The 16,915-nt window shown below is 39.7% G+C and overlaps 1 protein-coding gene across 1 annotated transcript in view; it reads left to right on the top strand.

The window, feature by feature from the left end:
* Positions 1–10,044, top strand: part of PDLIM5 (PDZ and LIM domain 5) — a 256,555-nt gene extending 246,511 nt beyond the window's left edge. Inside the window, exons 11-13 of the mRNA XM_075351036.1 lie at positions 3,842–3,962; positions 5,246–5,361; positions 8,533–10,044. Of these exons, the coding sequence (XP_075207151.1) occupies positions 3,842–3,962; positions 5,246–5,361; positions 8,533–8,622 (327 nt within the window). The 3' untranslated portion in view covers positions 8,623–10,044. The remainder of the gene's footprint in view (positions 1–3,841; positions 3,963–5,245; positions 5,362–8,532) is intronic.
* Positions 10,045–16,915: the final 6,871 nt, after the last annotated feature.

The following is a 16,915-nucleotide window of genomic DNA, read 5'->3' as shown; positions in this document are numbered from 1 at the left end:
TCCATATTCTGGCATGTGTTAATGGTGATTCTCTTCAATCACACATGCACCAGACTGCTTAGACACTCCGGGCTATCTTATTTTCTGGAGTGAGATATTTGAGCTGCAAGGGTCTGGTGTTTGTCTAATGATTTAGAGGTGTAGGACTGTGTAAGCCAGAACACCTTATCTGCAAATCAAGGGCTTAAATAATCGAGATTTAATTAGGCTGCAGTTTTGTGTGGCTGTCCTAAGTCTGAGGAAAACTATCCTGTAGGCTGGGCTGACGGCATAAGGTAGAATTGAAGTACTGTCTATTAATAATGCTCCCTAGTGCTTCTTTCTAGGCAGTAGATAGATGACGTTTTGGTGGTGTAGCTGGAAATGATCAGGGAGGAACCATAAATTATACAATAAATAAAGGCACAACCCTTTAGCATCCATTGTGTTTTTTAATACCTAGGTCAGATGAAATCTGCAAAGACTTTGGCCATTTCAGATGTGACGTTAATCAACTGTCTGCTACTAATGTTTATTCGACGGCATATCCAGACCAGCTGGAATAGTCATCTGTAAGAGTGCAGGAAACTTGTAACACTTCATCTTTCTTTCTACCAGTCTCAACACATTTCCTAACTATTTGACCAGCAATCCATAGAGATGTGCTTTTTAAAGGTACCGTTCCAGACTGCAGCGCAAAGGCAGTAATTTGCTAAGCATAGAGAGCATTTGCTACACACCAGTTTATAAGCAGCCTAAACAGTTTGCAGCGCCTCGATAGCTCAGCTGAATGGTGTGGGATGGAAGGGTGTAACACTTGGGAAGTTATTGGGCATCAGTCTGTTAAATAATGGTGTATAGTTAACATTTGCAAAGTGCTTGATTTTATGCCAGCAAAATTCCGATTTTGTAAATTTTTGTACTTTTTTGACATTTTACAGTAATTCACATAACTTGCTTTTTAAGTATTGTGAAATAGTGGCCCAGACAGAAAATATAGTATTCTGCTATATCAAGTGTGGTGGAGCAGTGCTTTGTGTCTGCTGTCACCCCCTAGCTTCACTTCTGTTCTGAAAACCAGACAATCCTTACAGTCCTTTAGACAAGACTGCATTTCCAGCACATTTATTCCCATTCTGACTTTGACAATACTTAGAGACAAAATCAGAAACCTTTCAGAGTGAATTTTTTTGCAGCTAGAAAAGATGAATGCGGCACTCGCCAATGCATAAAATCCTGAAGCTGCTGTATATTTCAATGCCATTAAATGTTATACCCTATCAAAGAATAAAAGGCATTCAGCAAATATAAGACAAACAACTGTTAAAAATATAAAAAAAATCTTATATATGAAATGAGACCATATGGCAAAAATTTCGCCCTTTTTTGTCTATGAAAAGATTTTAATATTTTTAAAACATTGGTTTTTTGCTGTCCGCATGTTATTCTTCGATGCGGTATTATTATTATTATTGCGGTATTTGCTGCACATGGTGATACAGCTATGTTTCTGTGGTGCAGGTGACTATTGGCGAGTGTTACATTCATGCCACAGTGATCTTTTTTTACTTGAAAAAAATGTGCAGTCCTTATAGAAAACCACAGTGTCTTGTATTATTAAATGTGTTCTGATAAAATCAATGGTAGTTATGGTGGTCTCCTTAAAAAGAGCCACTCCTTGGCTAGGTCCTTCCCGGAGGTATATCTGGCTATTTTCTGTGTTGAGACTCCTAACAGAGGCTCCACGGACCCTTTTTTGATTTGCATACTTCCCAGGGGGCAATGCACCTAGGATTTCACTGTGTTGAGCGCCTTTGCTGGCTGCCGGCAGTGTTTTCTCTGGCTGGTCTCCTCGAGATCAGTTATTGTTTTGTCTTGCTGGTCTACTAGGCATTGCTCCCACCTAGCCAGAATCCTACTCCACACTGATGAGGGGCAATACCCCGAAACAGCTGTCTGTGGATGAATACCTGGCCTTGGTATTTCCCTTGTCATATCTTTAAACTCGTCAAAGAGTTGGATATTGACTAAAAGGGCCACTTAATATGGTGGTTATGGTGGTCTCCTATAGAGACACTCCTTGGCTAGGTCCTTCCCAGAGGGATATCTGGCTACTTTCTGTCGAGACTCCTAACAGAGGCTCCACGGACCCTTTTCTGACTGGTAAAATCAATGTTATTAGGGCTGCACACATGTGGCATAGCCCAATACTATATTTTCTATATTTACTCTAACCGTTGCCCACAGCTTCCCTTTTGCGTTGTGGGCAACGGTTCTCTTTGAAGACAAATGTAGTTCTGCGGTGATTGCATTAAAGTGGTTGTCCAAGATAAACCATTAGTTAGTCCAAAGGCTTGTGAATGTGTAAAATAATAAATGTAGCAGTTCCTAACCGTCCCCGGATCCAGAAAAGTCACTGCTCTTGTCTTTGTTAATAGTCTGCAATAGTGACATTATGTCATCATCACGCACGAATGCTGCAGCTAATCACTGGACTCACCTTCTCTGCTGATGTAGACCGCATGAGCTGCTGAGCCCAGTCATTGGGTTGTAACTTCACTTGCACTGTTAGCCTGCATCATAGACGTCATGTCATCAACAATGACCAGAGCAGTGGCATAGAGGCCATGCTGTAACCAGTGGGAAAGAAAGGGTGTTTTGTTTTTTTTTTTTTTAACATCTGTTTATTTCACACACCTAAAAAACAACTTTTGGTTAATTGAAAGTTTATCCTGAATTAGGAAAGAAGGTCCTAGCAGGGCTGTACCTAAATATTTCCCATTAAAAATATGTCTGTAAATCACAGCAGAGCAAGGACAAAACCAATGTAAACACGTGACACAGACATAGCACTTTTGTTGCATATGCTGTAATACAATCACTTGATTGATTGCTCTCAGTGAGAGAAACAAAATTAAAATTTTTGTAGTTGTGATACCTTTTAATGACGAACTAAAATACAATGAGATGATGTTACAAAGCAAGCTTTTGAGACCTCTCAGGTCTCTTCATCAGGCATGGTACCATGCCTGATACCAGGCATGATGACCAGACCTGAGAAGTCTCAAAAGCTTGCTTTGTAACATCATCTCATTTTATTTTAGTTAGTCATTAAAAGGTATCACAACTATCAAAAGTTTAATTTTTTTTCTTTTAACAATCACTTGATGCACACTTTTTCTCACATCTTTTCTTTCTGTATCCTTGGTCTGAGTGTACAACCATTTTATATACTATCATAGCATTTCAACATTCTTTAAATCTTCCAGCTCTCTGAAGGCTGTGCATTGTCTTCTGATCATTAAAGGGAACCTTAGAAATGATGCACACAGCCTGATTCACAGGCACCATGTAGGATACACTGGCTGTAGGAACTCAGCCAGGTGTTTCAGTGAATATCATGCATTAAAAGCCAAGCCGGATAGGCGGTTCTCCAGGGCTTTTCTCCACCCACTGACCTGGATTGACAGGTCTCTCCCTGCATTTGTGTATAATGATAGCATGTATCTGCTGTCAGGTTCACTTTAAAATACTTTGATTGGGACATAGTTTCTGATGTCTTTTTGTGAAGGTTGGTACCTCCTGTACATCCTGACACCTTCAAAATCATAAATGTATTGATCTGGAAAATGAATCTGCACAATTACCAGAAATAAACACTTCTTAAAAATGAAGCATCAGCTCGGTTGTGGGTGCTTCTATTATTAATGAGATTCTCATGTAACGAGTTCTTAAGACTCAGGAATGAAAGCTGAGCATTTTTTTTCTGTAGTATATCAAATGCTTAACAGAATAACCCCCTGTCCACAATTTATATCCATATCATTTATTGATCATCACGTCTTTCTTTTGATCATTGCAGGAAGTCATCAATGCTTTGAAGCAGACCTGGCATGTCTCCTGTTTTGTATGCGTTGTCTGTCAGACTCCTATCCGGAATAGCGTCTTCCATTTGGAAGATGGAGATCCTTATTGTGAGACTGGTATGTATGTCAAAGACAAGAAATCCTTAACTACCTCCGTTATGCACCACTCCAGCGGGGGGGGAGGGGTACGGTTAGCTCTGTTAGGGATCACGTATGTAAGTGTGATACATGTAGTTACATATGCCATCTTTACCGGTTTTCAGCCCCTTCTGGCACAGTGTGGCTGCAGTTATTACCAGCCAAATCCCACAGTGGGTCTTGTGTGAAGCATAGGTTACTTTTTAAGATCTTAATGCATGTACGAGTATATGGGAAATCAGGATGAGGCTCTGAAGTCTCATAGGCTTCAAATGAAAACTGCCATCCAACCGACAGGGTATAAATGATGTTACATGGTGCCAGAGCAGGAGTGCAGACAGGTGAAGATGCCAAGCGGTGAGCATTACACATACATACGTGATGCCTAACACAGGGATGGGAAAAAACATAACGCTGGAGGATGCATTAAGACACAGAGATATAATGTGGAAACATGGATGCATAAATAGATTTTCAATGTAAAAAATATTAGTCATAGAGCAGTATAGGGGACATATGCATGTCGTGTGTTTTAATGTGTACATATAATTTATTCCTGGTTTACCAATCTTAGGTAGACAGACATTCGGATGATTCATTTCTTGAGGGCAGACACAGGGAATTGGATTTCCCCGCTGCTGTTCTTCCTATTTACCTAAATCACTTTCCAAGCGCTTTAGGGAGCAATATATTTTCTTAGATGTATGTTACAGAAATGGTACAGATATAGCAAAGAAATGATAATCAGCATGTGCTGTTCTCTCATTCTAAGGTTTCATTAGATAATGATCACATATATTTACAGTAGAACGTCTGTAAGTGATACTACTCTAACATCTGACTCTCCCTCATCTAGTTAAAGTTCTTGAACTAGTATTACTCTGGAAGAATATATTTTCCTCTGAGGATTTTGGGCCCCAATATAAGTTATTCATAGGCTTCAGTATAGTCATTATTATTGTGGTGGTGAGGTAGAGCAGTGCCTTTTCCTGTACAGATTGATGACCCTGGGCCTCCGATGACAATGATGTGATTTCATTGTAAAGGTCTGCATCCTATCATTGCTGTTTATGCTCTTTCCAGATAACAATCTACTCATTTTCTCTGGAAATTCACGCAGTACTCAGCTTAACATAAGCAGGAAGACGTGATTTTTAGTTTTTCATACAAAAAAATCACTACAATACACAACAAGGAATTTTTTTGTTAATACTGTTCATACATCCGAAATTTTCTATTAAATATTCTTTTTAATTGTTCAGATTATTATTCCTTGTTTGGTACCATGTGTCATGGATGTGAATTTCCTATTGAAGCTGGAGATCGATTCCTTGAAGCTCTTGGTCATACTTGGCATAACACTTGCTTTGTCTGCTCTGTAAGTATTAGTTTAGATACTAGTAGCCTACTACACATGTGTGTTTTACATGCAAATAAGATTTCATATGCTTTCAAATGTATCAGATTCAATTGCCTATTGGACGCAGCGCCCAACAAAGTGTGAGCCTAGAATATCTGAGTGAAAATTGCAATACTTAAATTTTTTTACTATTTGTGTTATGAAGATAATAAAAACCATCCCAAAAAATAAATAATAAGTTTAACGTAAAAACTTGACTTACCATTTGCTCTTTTCTCTTTAAAGGGAATCTGACAGCAGGTTTTTGCTACTTCATCTGAGAGCAGCACAATGTAGGCAAAGAGACTCTGAATCCAACGATGTGTCACTTGGCTCAATGGGTGCAGTATTTGTGGCACAGAGCTTTTAGATTTAGCAATGCACCAGGTTCTCCATGTACAAAGTCTATAGACAGAAGTGCTAATCAGAGGGGAAGCATGATTAGACTAGTGTAGTCCAGGCAACGATAATCCCAGGGGATAAAATCTTCACCATAACTAAACCGCACGGTAATAAATAACACATCATTGAACTCTGTATGTCAGCCTCTATCTCCTGCTGTCTTCAGGTTACGTAGCAAAAACCTGCTGACAAATTCCCTTTTTAAAAGGAAAAATGTTATAACCATTGAATAGTAGAAATCTTTTGAAATTCAAATTTGCATGGTTCAGTATATTTTTCTCCAAACTTTGATTTGCCACTCACTGCAAATAAATTGACAACGAATTGCACTTACTCCAATTACCTTAACAAGATACATATGCCCTGAGGTGTCTTGAGATTGCATCCAGTCCTTTTCAAACTTAACGCAAATACATTCTTAATACCCAAGTGAACTTGCCTTAGATCAGATCATAACCTGGTAGTAACCAACAACCCATTTAATAACAAAGTGCATTGACAGACTTTTTATGTCTTTTTAAATTTATAATAATGTCCAAAAATTATCCCTCTTAGTCATTTTTAAGATCAGGAAGAATGTTCTGTGCAGAACAGTGACTTACTAAAGGTGTTGCTGTTAGAGATACCATCATCCTGCTTCTGCCTAAATTGCTGGTACCAGTGGTGGTCCTTCTGCTGCTGTTATCAATTCCCAAATGCTTAGCCATGGTATTTTTATTTATTTTTTTTTATTTACACCGAACCGTCCATTGCTAATGACTTTTTTTTTTTTTTTTTTTTTTTTTTTTTAGCATACATTTGAACATCATAACTAAAATGGTAATTTGGGACTTTGCTTATTTTTTTTATATGAAGGTAAGAACAGAAAGGTAATTGGTAACTACCTGATTTTTCTGCCTAGCGCCAATTTCTGCTGGCTTAGAGTTGGCACGGACTGCTCCTGACTGTGATTCTATGGCTTGCGGTGAACCAGCTGTCAATCAGCATGATCTGTGCAGTGAAGCCTTAAGACAGGGCAGACCAGTAGAGGAAGAGCTGGTGGTTAGATGAAGCAGCAGAATTGCTAGAGGGTGCGGTCCATGACTGCTCTGAGCCAGCAGAGATCAGCGCTGAGCAGAACAGGCAGGTAGTTAACAAAAAAAATAACCAAAGTCCCTGATAACAGTTTTAACAAACTTTTCAACCCTGATCAGTCAACCCTTGCCCATTAAAACCCATAATCAATGCTAGGTAGTTGAGTAGTAAAGTTGTGGTATGTACGGTCAAATTGGACTAATAGGTAGCTACACATTCAAAAAGCCAGCACATGCAAAAGTTCACTGTATTGGCATGGGCTGTATGAATATAAAATTTGACTAGTTAAAAAGATGTGCCAAAAAAAAAACTTGTGTTACACGGTGGTTGAGATGCACAGTTGTGGTTAAATGGCTCGGTTTTGGGGAATTTTCTTCTGCATTATTAAAAAAAAAATGTCCTCTTCACAAAAATCAATTGAATAATAAATTGCAAATACTTAGTACTGTTGGTTGTGACAAGGAGGAACAATGTCCCTTAGTTACACTGATTTCAGAATTTTTCTTCCTGTAGAAATGATCATACTGTCTTGCTTCTGCTTTATAGTGCATTTATCATGAAGAAAAATTGTGCAATTGTAATCCAAACCAGCAGGACAGATACCGGCTACACCCTATCACTGATCAATCACACGGAGTCTGTCGTTGCTGCCGTTGGCATGCCTCCTATTTCTTTCCACAACAATTGAATCTCTGCATTATTCAAAGACTACTATTCTGACCATACATATACAATACAATACAATACAATATGATATATATATATATATATATATATATATATCACTGCTGCAGTTATTCAACATATTACAGTATAGAGTATTTGTCCAATGCTTTAGGACTTTCCTTATTTCTATAGATTAACTGTGAGCTCTGATGTCTTTCCACTATCCTACCCTAAAACGGCTGCCGTGTTCCCTGCTTAGTCTTTTGTAGAGGCTATGATAGTCGCTTCTGAATGATAACTACAAGTCACTATGGGGAAGCCCGTGCAATAGCGCATGATGTCATGTCAACCTTTTGTGACTGATGCAATCTTCAACAACGTATAAATAGTTAGCTAGCTTTTTTTGGCTATTTAATTGAATTGCAAATTATTCGAATTTGCTGAGACTGGCATTGCATGAAACTGATTCAATCATCTCTATTGATTGTAGAGCTTTAGTTAAATATATAAAGACATGCCCTTTGTGGTTCACATCATCAGTGTTTGAAGAAAATAATCTGCCATTGTTTTGTTTGCAAAAAGTGTTTTTCCTCATTCATAAGTTTGTACAATCTTTTCAAACTTCTTGATGTATGTTATGGAAGCAGATTGATAGTGCCTAGATAATACCACCATACTTTGCTCAAAAAGCACAATGCCCAAAGAAAGCTTCTAATCATTTTCGAAATATTACAATAATACACAAAACCAGATAATGCTAACATACAGTGCTCAAATAATTCCACCTAATATTGCTCATATATCATACTAATCATAAATAATCATGGTCATATCATAGCCAGAAAAAAAACTGTAATACAATTCCCTAACCATGCCTTACTATACCTTACACAAAGATAGAAAATATAGTGCATTACTTTGGGCAAAGATACAAAGCACACACATACTTTGTTTCTGCATATTCATGGGAGTAACATTTTTTGAGGTGTCATTTGCTCTTCCCACTAGGTTTGTTGTGCGAGTCTGGAGGGCCAGACGTTCTTCTCGAAGAAGGATAAACCACTTTGCAAGAAGCACGCCAATGCTGTCAACTTTTAAAGACTCTTTCGACCCTCAATGTGCCTTAGCTCCAGAAATTGCTATGAGAAATTGATATACCTTGATAATTAAGATTACGGTTTTAATAGACCTCTCTTCTTGTATGTAAGAAACTCCTACTTTTTAGCTGGGGTGTACACAAGTGTCTAATACAATGAGCTTCCTTTAAAATCTAGCCATTTAATTTACTTGAGTCTACCTGTAGTATGTAGAACGATGTGGTGAAATACTGCGTTTTACATACATACTTTCAAAAATGCCATTGTTCTCAAGCCAAAAATGCCTGTTCAGGTCATTTTTTACTTTGTAAGTTTTTTTTTGTCATTTCTTAGAATAATTGCACCAATTTGATAAAAGGGAAGCCATCATTTTATACAGGATATATTTACCAGTAATTTATATACTTTAATCACTTTGATGACCGAAATGGACTATAATATGTATTTGAGAATGTCTGATGGATCTGAATATGGGAATACGTGTTATTTTCTATTAGCTTAAATGTTTTTTATAGTAAAAGCTAATTACTGAAAAGATAACAAAAGCCTTTTCCTGCCCACATACAGTGATTGATAGCACCTTCTTATAGAAAAAGTGGGAAAAGAGGAGGATTTGCAGGCTTTGACTGTAATTCCTGACAGCAGTTAAAGCTGCTTTTGTATGAGAATTAACAATAAAAACCATGGGTGAGATCGCATCTTTCCCTCTGAGATAAGATAGCTTAGATGGCATAGATAAAATTTGATTCTATTATTATATTTCTTGAGTTTTATAGTGGAGGTGTATGTAGGTTTTCCAGCACCCAGGATAAGACTTCCTTTTGATGACCCGCCCATTAGTTTCATTAGTTGTCATGTGCCTACTAGCTGCTCTTCCTAATTCTTTCAATGCTCAGTGAAAAACAGAGACGTAGGGAGAAAAGCCAGTTATCACATGAGCATAGGTATGAAAATCGCATATGTGTGAAGTGGCCTTTGTGATGACTGCTGGAACCAGCAAGCTGCTGAATCCTGACGGGGAGTGTATTATGCGCTGTTAGGATTGGGCATGCTACAGTGCTTCATTTTTTAATTAAAAGGCTTGTCCAGGTTTAAAATGAAAGTCTACAGTCACTCTAGGTGACATACATTCCCCCCCTCGCTCCCCATACTGTGTACTCAAATCTCCTCCCCCCTATTAGCTCCCTATAATGTGTCTGTAAACAATATCGCTCTCAATACCAGTATTGTCAGTATACAGTTCCGTACACCCTCTCTCCCCGTACTGTGTACTCATATTTTTTTTTTTTTACCCCCCCCCCCGTCCCACTTCCCCTAATTACAATACAATCCGCTGTCCTGATCACCCTACTAACTTAGTCCTGGCCTAAAATTACTGGCAGTCAGGGCTTCAATTTTACTCAGGTCTAAAGGCCACGTCTCACTAAGCGACATCGCTAGCGACATCGCTGCTGAGTCACGGTTTTTGTGACGCAACAGCGATCTTGCTAGCGATGTCGCTGTGTGGGACAGCCAGCAACGACCTGGCCCCTGCTGTGAGGTTGCCGGTCGTTGCCCTGGTCAAATGTCCTGGACCATTTTTTGGTTGTTGCTTCCCCGCTGTGAAGCACACATCGCTGTGTTTAACAGTGGGAGCCAACGATCTGAATGTGCAGGGAGCCGGCTTCTGGCAGCTGCGGATGTTGGAAAGCAAGGTACATATCAGGTATCCAAGCAAAGCGCGTTGCTTAGTAACCCGATGTGTACCATAGTTACGAAGCACAGCGTCGTTACACAGGTGGCTGATCTCTGATCGCTGTGGAGATCTGCCTGATTGACAGCTCACTAGCGACCATGTAGCGACGCACCAACGATCCCTGCCAGGTAAGATCGCTGGTGGGGTCACTTAGTGTACGGTACCCTAAAAGACACAAGTGGAAATGATTGCTGAGAAACTACGATGCATCTTCTCTGAGCTGGTTGTCAGCTTGACAGTCAGCTCAGAGAACGGCCAAATTCCACTATGCAAGGTGGCAAAATGTAGCCACCAGAGAGATACCTTGGACTGCTGCATCAGGCAACCCGATGGTGCCCCCCTTTAAAGTCTCCTTAATAAAAAAAATGCTCCTCATATCAGATTTAACCTCAAAAAGAAATCACCTTTACTGGTGTTGATGATGTAGGTATTGAAAATATTGCAAAAACAACACAAACTAAGGTATTTGACTGCATAAAAGTGCTCTGCTGAGCCATCCCAACACATCATTTGACGAAAATTGTTTTTCCACATATTCGGCCCATCTGCAGCAGTTATTTGTGCTTTAACTGATGCAAAAAAAGTGGCTTTAGTTGTTTTCTGGCCCTTGCCCCAGTTTCTACTACAAAACTGGAAAGCCGGATAAAAAATACATTATGCAGTGTTTACAAGGATCCAGCATATCAACTGATTTGTAAGACTGACAGACGTGCGATTGGTCCAACCTATGCAGCCGTACGGGGGCCTAAGATGTAATCGTCCCACATTCACCTCCAACGCAGCAAACTCCTTTTTTGACAAGCACATTAATGGAGTGCAAAGGGCCTTTGTACTGTTTTCGCAAAGGAGCCCTGTTATGAACAATGGCAAGGTGTAGGATCCGTTCTGGCATCAGTCTCCCTCCAGCAAATCATAGCCATGGCAGATGGGAAAAAATAAAACTAAATCGCCAAAATGATGTGGCTAATGTAGTTTTTCTTCCTTTTATGGTTTGAGATCTTTCTAGTTGGAATAATTTATTTTTTGACATTTTAGTGGCTAATAGATGTGTTTTCTTGTAGGATAGCAGTATGTGATATATTGTTCTTTCATAGTATTCAGCACATAGACACGACCATTGTTTGTTTATAGAAACAAGGTTATAAAAAGATTAAACCTTTAACATGTTTACAGCATGTTACGGAATTTGCACTAGTTTGTACATTAATAGGCTGCAGTGCAAATGTTTATTACATAATCATTTTATATGAGCAAAAAGATTCATATTTCCCTGGTCCGAATGCCATTCTGGATTCTGGGCTCAGCATTCGTGGGGCTTCTTGCGTTTACTAGGTCCTACGAAGTCATCATGTCGCAGAGACTAATTAGTGGGATGCTGGACACAGGATTTAAGAATTCCTTTGTCCTCAACAACCATTAGCTGTAGGACCAAGGTAGTGCAAATCATTTTGTTCAACTCTAATAATGTAGGTGGGATTGAACACATTAGTGAATATGAAATGTTATTTAACTATATTGTGAGTCTTTAGATATTATAACTTACAGCTGGTTGACAATAACTGGCTCCCTAGAATGCAATAATTAGAAGATCAGCACGTTAGATCCCCATAATGCAACAAATCTGTTTAGAAAATACTACTTTTCTATAGTTGTTAAAAAGTTATTTTTTGGGGGGGGTTTGGGGTTTTTTTTTAACTACCAAATTAAGTAAAGTGAAATTAGGATTGCATTTTGAAAACAGTCAGTTTTGGGAGATTTTCTTTGTACAGTTTGTAGCATATTGTAAAACCTTTCAAGGTTGGATTTCTTAAAGGGAATCTGTCAGCAGTATTTCACCGCCCAAAATTCTTTATATCTGCATGTAGCTCTTTGAAATACAAGTCCAGCAATACCTTTACATGGCTAGCCCATTCCTCCATTACTGAGAAACTAGAATTTGCATAGATATGTAAAGGAGTCTGCAGTTCTGAAGCCTCTGTCACTCCAGGTCTATTCCCTCCCTCAGCTCCGCCTCCTCCTGCTTAACTGACAAAGCATAGAGGTTGTCTCAAACAGAAGTGGGCAGGGAATAAAGCTGGAGTGACTGAAGCTTCAGATCTACAGCCTCATTTACATATCAATTCAAATGCTGATTTCTCAGTAATAGAGGAATGGATTGGCCATGTAAAGGTATTGCTAGACTTGCATTTGAAAGGACTTGATGCGGATATAAATAGTTAGGGTGAATTCCTACTGACAGATTCCCTTTTAAATTAAGCGATATCAAGGATGGTAAACATGAAATAAATCCACGAATACTTCTTTTTTTTTTAAGTGATAAATTTATAGCAATGCGCTAATTATTCATGACTTTGCCCTGAACCAATAACTGATTAGATTTAGATACTTTGCTTTTTTCCCTCAAGTTTTTCATCTTTTGTAGTTTGTAAACACTGGTAACTGCAGAGATTAAGCCCTTGTCAGATACTTTAATGTAACCTAGAGTGACATATTAACAATATTCAATAACTAGCAAAACATATGTGGTTCTAAGATATATGTGCTAGGTATAGTATGCTGCTGCACTCTGTATAGAACAGTCACAGCAGCGTGTACCTGTTCACTCTTGCTTCATTTTCTTAGGTGTTGGTCAGTTTTTTTTTATTTGTTAGTATACTCTTGGTGGTGGTGACTACCTCCTTAGTTAGCTGATCACTCCTTCCATCAGTCTAAGGGCTCTTTTCCACTTGCATACAGCTTTCGATAAGAGAGCATCAGAAGTGATATGCTAATGAGCCTCTGCTGTGTGCGTCAGCCGAGGGTCATGCAACTGTGATGCTATCTTGCGATCATATCACAGCCTCGGAGAAGAGGGAGGAAACACTTTCTCCCATCTCCTCCGCTGTCTGTCTCTGCATATATCGCATTGCAGTTGCATAACATGCGAGTGCAGTGCGATGTTTCACACGCTCCCATAGGCTTGCATGGGGGTGCGTGAGCCAAGACTCGCTGCATAACAAAGTATGCTGCGATTGCACCAAGAGCATGATTCGTGTCGAGAAATAAAAGGCAAGAGGATACTGATTCAATGATTAACACTGGTGCGAGTGCGATCTGATGTTTTATTGGAACGCACTTGCACATAGAAATCACAAGTGGAAAGGAACCCTAAGGCTGATTTTATTTCTCATTAGTTACTAACTGACCTTTAGAAGTTGTAGTCTTTTGACCCAGGAAAGGTATATCTGAAATGGTTACCGTCCCTCCAGAGAAAGGTTGCTTTGTCGTGGCTGGTGGGAATAAATTAATTGGCCAATTTGTGCACGGAGTACCTTTTTATTATATAAGTACCGTATTTTTCATTTTATAAGATGCACCCCAAATTTAGAGGGAAAAAAGCTAAAAAGAAAAATTGAGTCAGTCTTATAATACAGTGGTATTTTACTGGTGGGGGCAGCAGCGGTGGTGGAGCGGGGTCACAGGAGGCAGGGGCGGTAGTGGAGTAGGATGATTTTGTGGGTGATGCGGCGGGTTTCCCAGATGCGCGCTGTGGGTGCTGTGAGGCAGGCAACATCCAGAAACTGTTGGCTGTGCGGGTTTCAAAGATATGGCATCACATGCGCCGATTAAGCTATCTGCTCAATTACAAACAGATCTCAACTGCGCATGCGTCACCTCTGAGCGCCATCTTCCTTAAGTCCGCTGCCGGGTGATCTCATCTGCGTACGCAGATGAGATCTTGAGCCGAGAGCTCAATCTGTGCACATGCTGGCTCTGGGCACCATTATTTGAAGCCTGGACTGCCAACATTTTCAGGGTGACCCCTGCCTCAGTGCCCACAGTGAACATCAGCCTACAGCATCAGTACTGCCCGCAGCACAGCGGCTCGCAGCATTGCCCCTACCTCTAGCGACCACTCTCAACAACTCTCAGTAAGCTACATTCGGATTTTAAGACACAACCCTTATTTTCCTGCCAAATTTTTGGGAGGAAAAGTGCTCCTTCTAATCCGAAAAATACGATATATTCTAAACAGCAGTAATGCTGTTTAAATGTCACATATTCAATGTTTTGCTTACATCTTAGCACATACTGTGTGCTGCTGCACTCTGCTTTGTAGGGATTAAAGATCCCCATTCTGACCATTGGTTGAGGTCCCAGCGATCTAACTCTCACTGATCTTACAGTTACTATTAAGTGATGACTTCTTTTAACCGCAATACTCCTTTACTTCTACAAACTAATATAAATACAGGTAAAGAATTCTGCCACTAATAACAGGCCCCTTTAAATAATGGCATCTGAAAGATTTCTTAATACTAAATTGGTGTATGTAATGGCACCTACTAAACAATTACTAGAAGTAATTTGAGCCATGTGGTTGTAATTGCACTTGCTAAGTTTAATGTTATTAGGGCCCTTGTCTGGTAGCAGATCTCTTTACCTTCCATGTAATAACTTCAATTGCAAAACCTTGGTCTCTGAAGCATAAATGGTCATGTATTTTGTTTTATCATTTTGCACTATTCTATAAAATATGTTGCAGATTTTGTATATTCAGATTTGTATTTTATTTTTCTTGTCATATAATATTATATATGTCTTCTGCTATGAAGAATAATCTTACAAATTATTTTCTTGCAGCTAAAAATGATGGAAAAAATACACCTATAAATTTGTTACCTAAAAATAACGTGCTTTTTTCATTTTTCACCCCAAAAATGATATACCGTATTTTCCGGCGTATAAGACGACTTTGCGTATAAGAAACCCCCAACTTTTCCAGTTAAAATAGAGAGTTTGGGATATACCGTATGTAATAGAGTATAAGCCGACCCACGTAATATGCCCATTGTTTAGTAATGTCCCCTGCAGTAATGAGCCCATTGTTTAGTAATGTGCCCATCTTTGTGTGTCCCCCCCCCTCCCCCTTGGAGTAATGATCCCATTGTTTAGTAATGCCCTCCTACCAGTCCCCTTCTTGTCCCCTATTATGCCATTCTTTACACACAATAAACATTATTTTCACCTCTCCTCCGTTCCCGCGGTGATCTCAGCTGCTTCTTGTAGACCGCTGGCACATAGACCCCCTCCGTGATAGTGTCCGATGCACGGGGCTGCTGTTTGCCGTCATGGCTTTACTCGAGTTGAATGCTTTGCGGTGCCTTAAAGCATTCAACTGCAGTAAAGTGTTGACAGCAGCGGCCCCGTGTATGGGATGCGATCATGGAGGCGTGCTTCTTGCGGACCGCAGGCCCATAGACCCCTCCATGATCGAAGATTTTCAGGGGTTAAAAAGTTGTCTTATATGCCGGGAAAATACGGTATCTTTTTATATTTGGCACCACAATTAATAATATATTTTGACATGTGGCACCATTTCCATGTTGCGGTCTCCGGGGGCATCTCTAGCCCTTGTGATTTCTAAAGAATGACTTGTCTAATGTCTTGTCACAAACAATGGCACCTAATCATTAGCCACAGCAGTTCCACCTTTATAATGGGCAAGTCAGTATAGTGGCCCGCGACTGGCTGCTATGGTCCCATGATGTGATGCAGTACCAGACTACAGGTCATTGCTAATAAAATGAATGCCAAAATACAATAGAAAGATGCGCTGGAGCCAAGTGACTAACTAGCCAATAATGTCATTGAGATATAGGGATAAGGATAGTATGGGGGATTGTTTTTTCATTTTTGGCTTTTAGGCAAGGCTGACGATAATAAATATTGTTCTGTTTTACATAATTTTCTTTACATGGTGATTGTAATATTTTAGGGTTTCCCTTTCTTTCTCATTTCCATTAGAATGATGAAATAATTAAAATGTTATAGACTAAAAAGAAAATGAAAGAAAAAGAAGTACAACATATTTCACCCCCAAAAATAAAATTTTATATAATCACAATATGACTTTAAAGAGAATCTGACAGCAGGTTTTTGCTATGTAATCTAAGAACACCACTTAGGGTATGTGCCCACAATCGGGGTTTACAGCTTTTTGGCCGCAGCATGTTTCAGCTGCGCCCAAAACGCTGTGTTGTACAGTACAAGCACAGTGGATGGGATATCTAGAAATCTCCTGCCCACTGTGCTTTTGTCTGTAGTGTAAACTGACCTGTGGCTTTCCGAGCTGCAACATTTCAATTTAGGCTGCTGAAGGGAGTGCTCTCCACAGGGAGGATAGAGCTAAAGTCTGCAGTGGCACAAACCCTGATCGTGGGCAAAGGAAGCTGCCGTTTCCTGCGGAGAGCACTTTTGGGCCCCGAGGGAGAAGACCTGCTGCTTCCGGACACAGTGTATCCTAACTGTGTGCACATACTCTTACTGAGCTGTGTTTTGGTGTTTCAATAAAATCAGTTTTATCAGCAGGAGATTATAACTTCAGGACTAGGTGTCTTGTGCCTCCTGGTCTATCCTCGCCCTCACCACTGATGAGCAGCTTTCTGTCAAGATACATTGTACACAGAAAGTTGCTAATCGGAGATGTGGACCGGGTTTTACAGAGCTCAGTATTCTGAGCCTGCTAAACATGCTATCACAACTGCTGCACCCAGTAAATTAAGTGATGCATTGCTGG

This window comes from Anomaloglossus baeobatrachus, chromosome 1 (assembly GCF_048569485.1).
Source record: "Anomaloglossus baeobatrachus isolate aAnoBae1 chromosome 1, aAnoBae1.hap1, whole genome shotgun sequence".
Classification (NCBI taxonomy): Eukaryota; Metazoa; Chordata; class Amphibia; order Anura; family Aromobatidae; genus Anomaloglossus; species Anomaloglossus baeobatrachus.
This window is presented reverse-complemented; position numbering and strand designations above follow the sequence as displayed.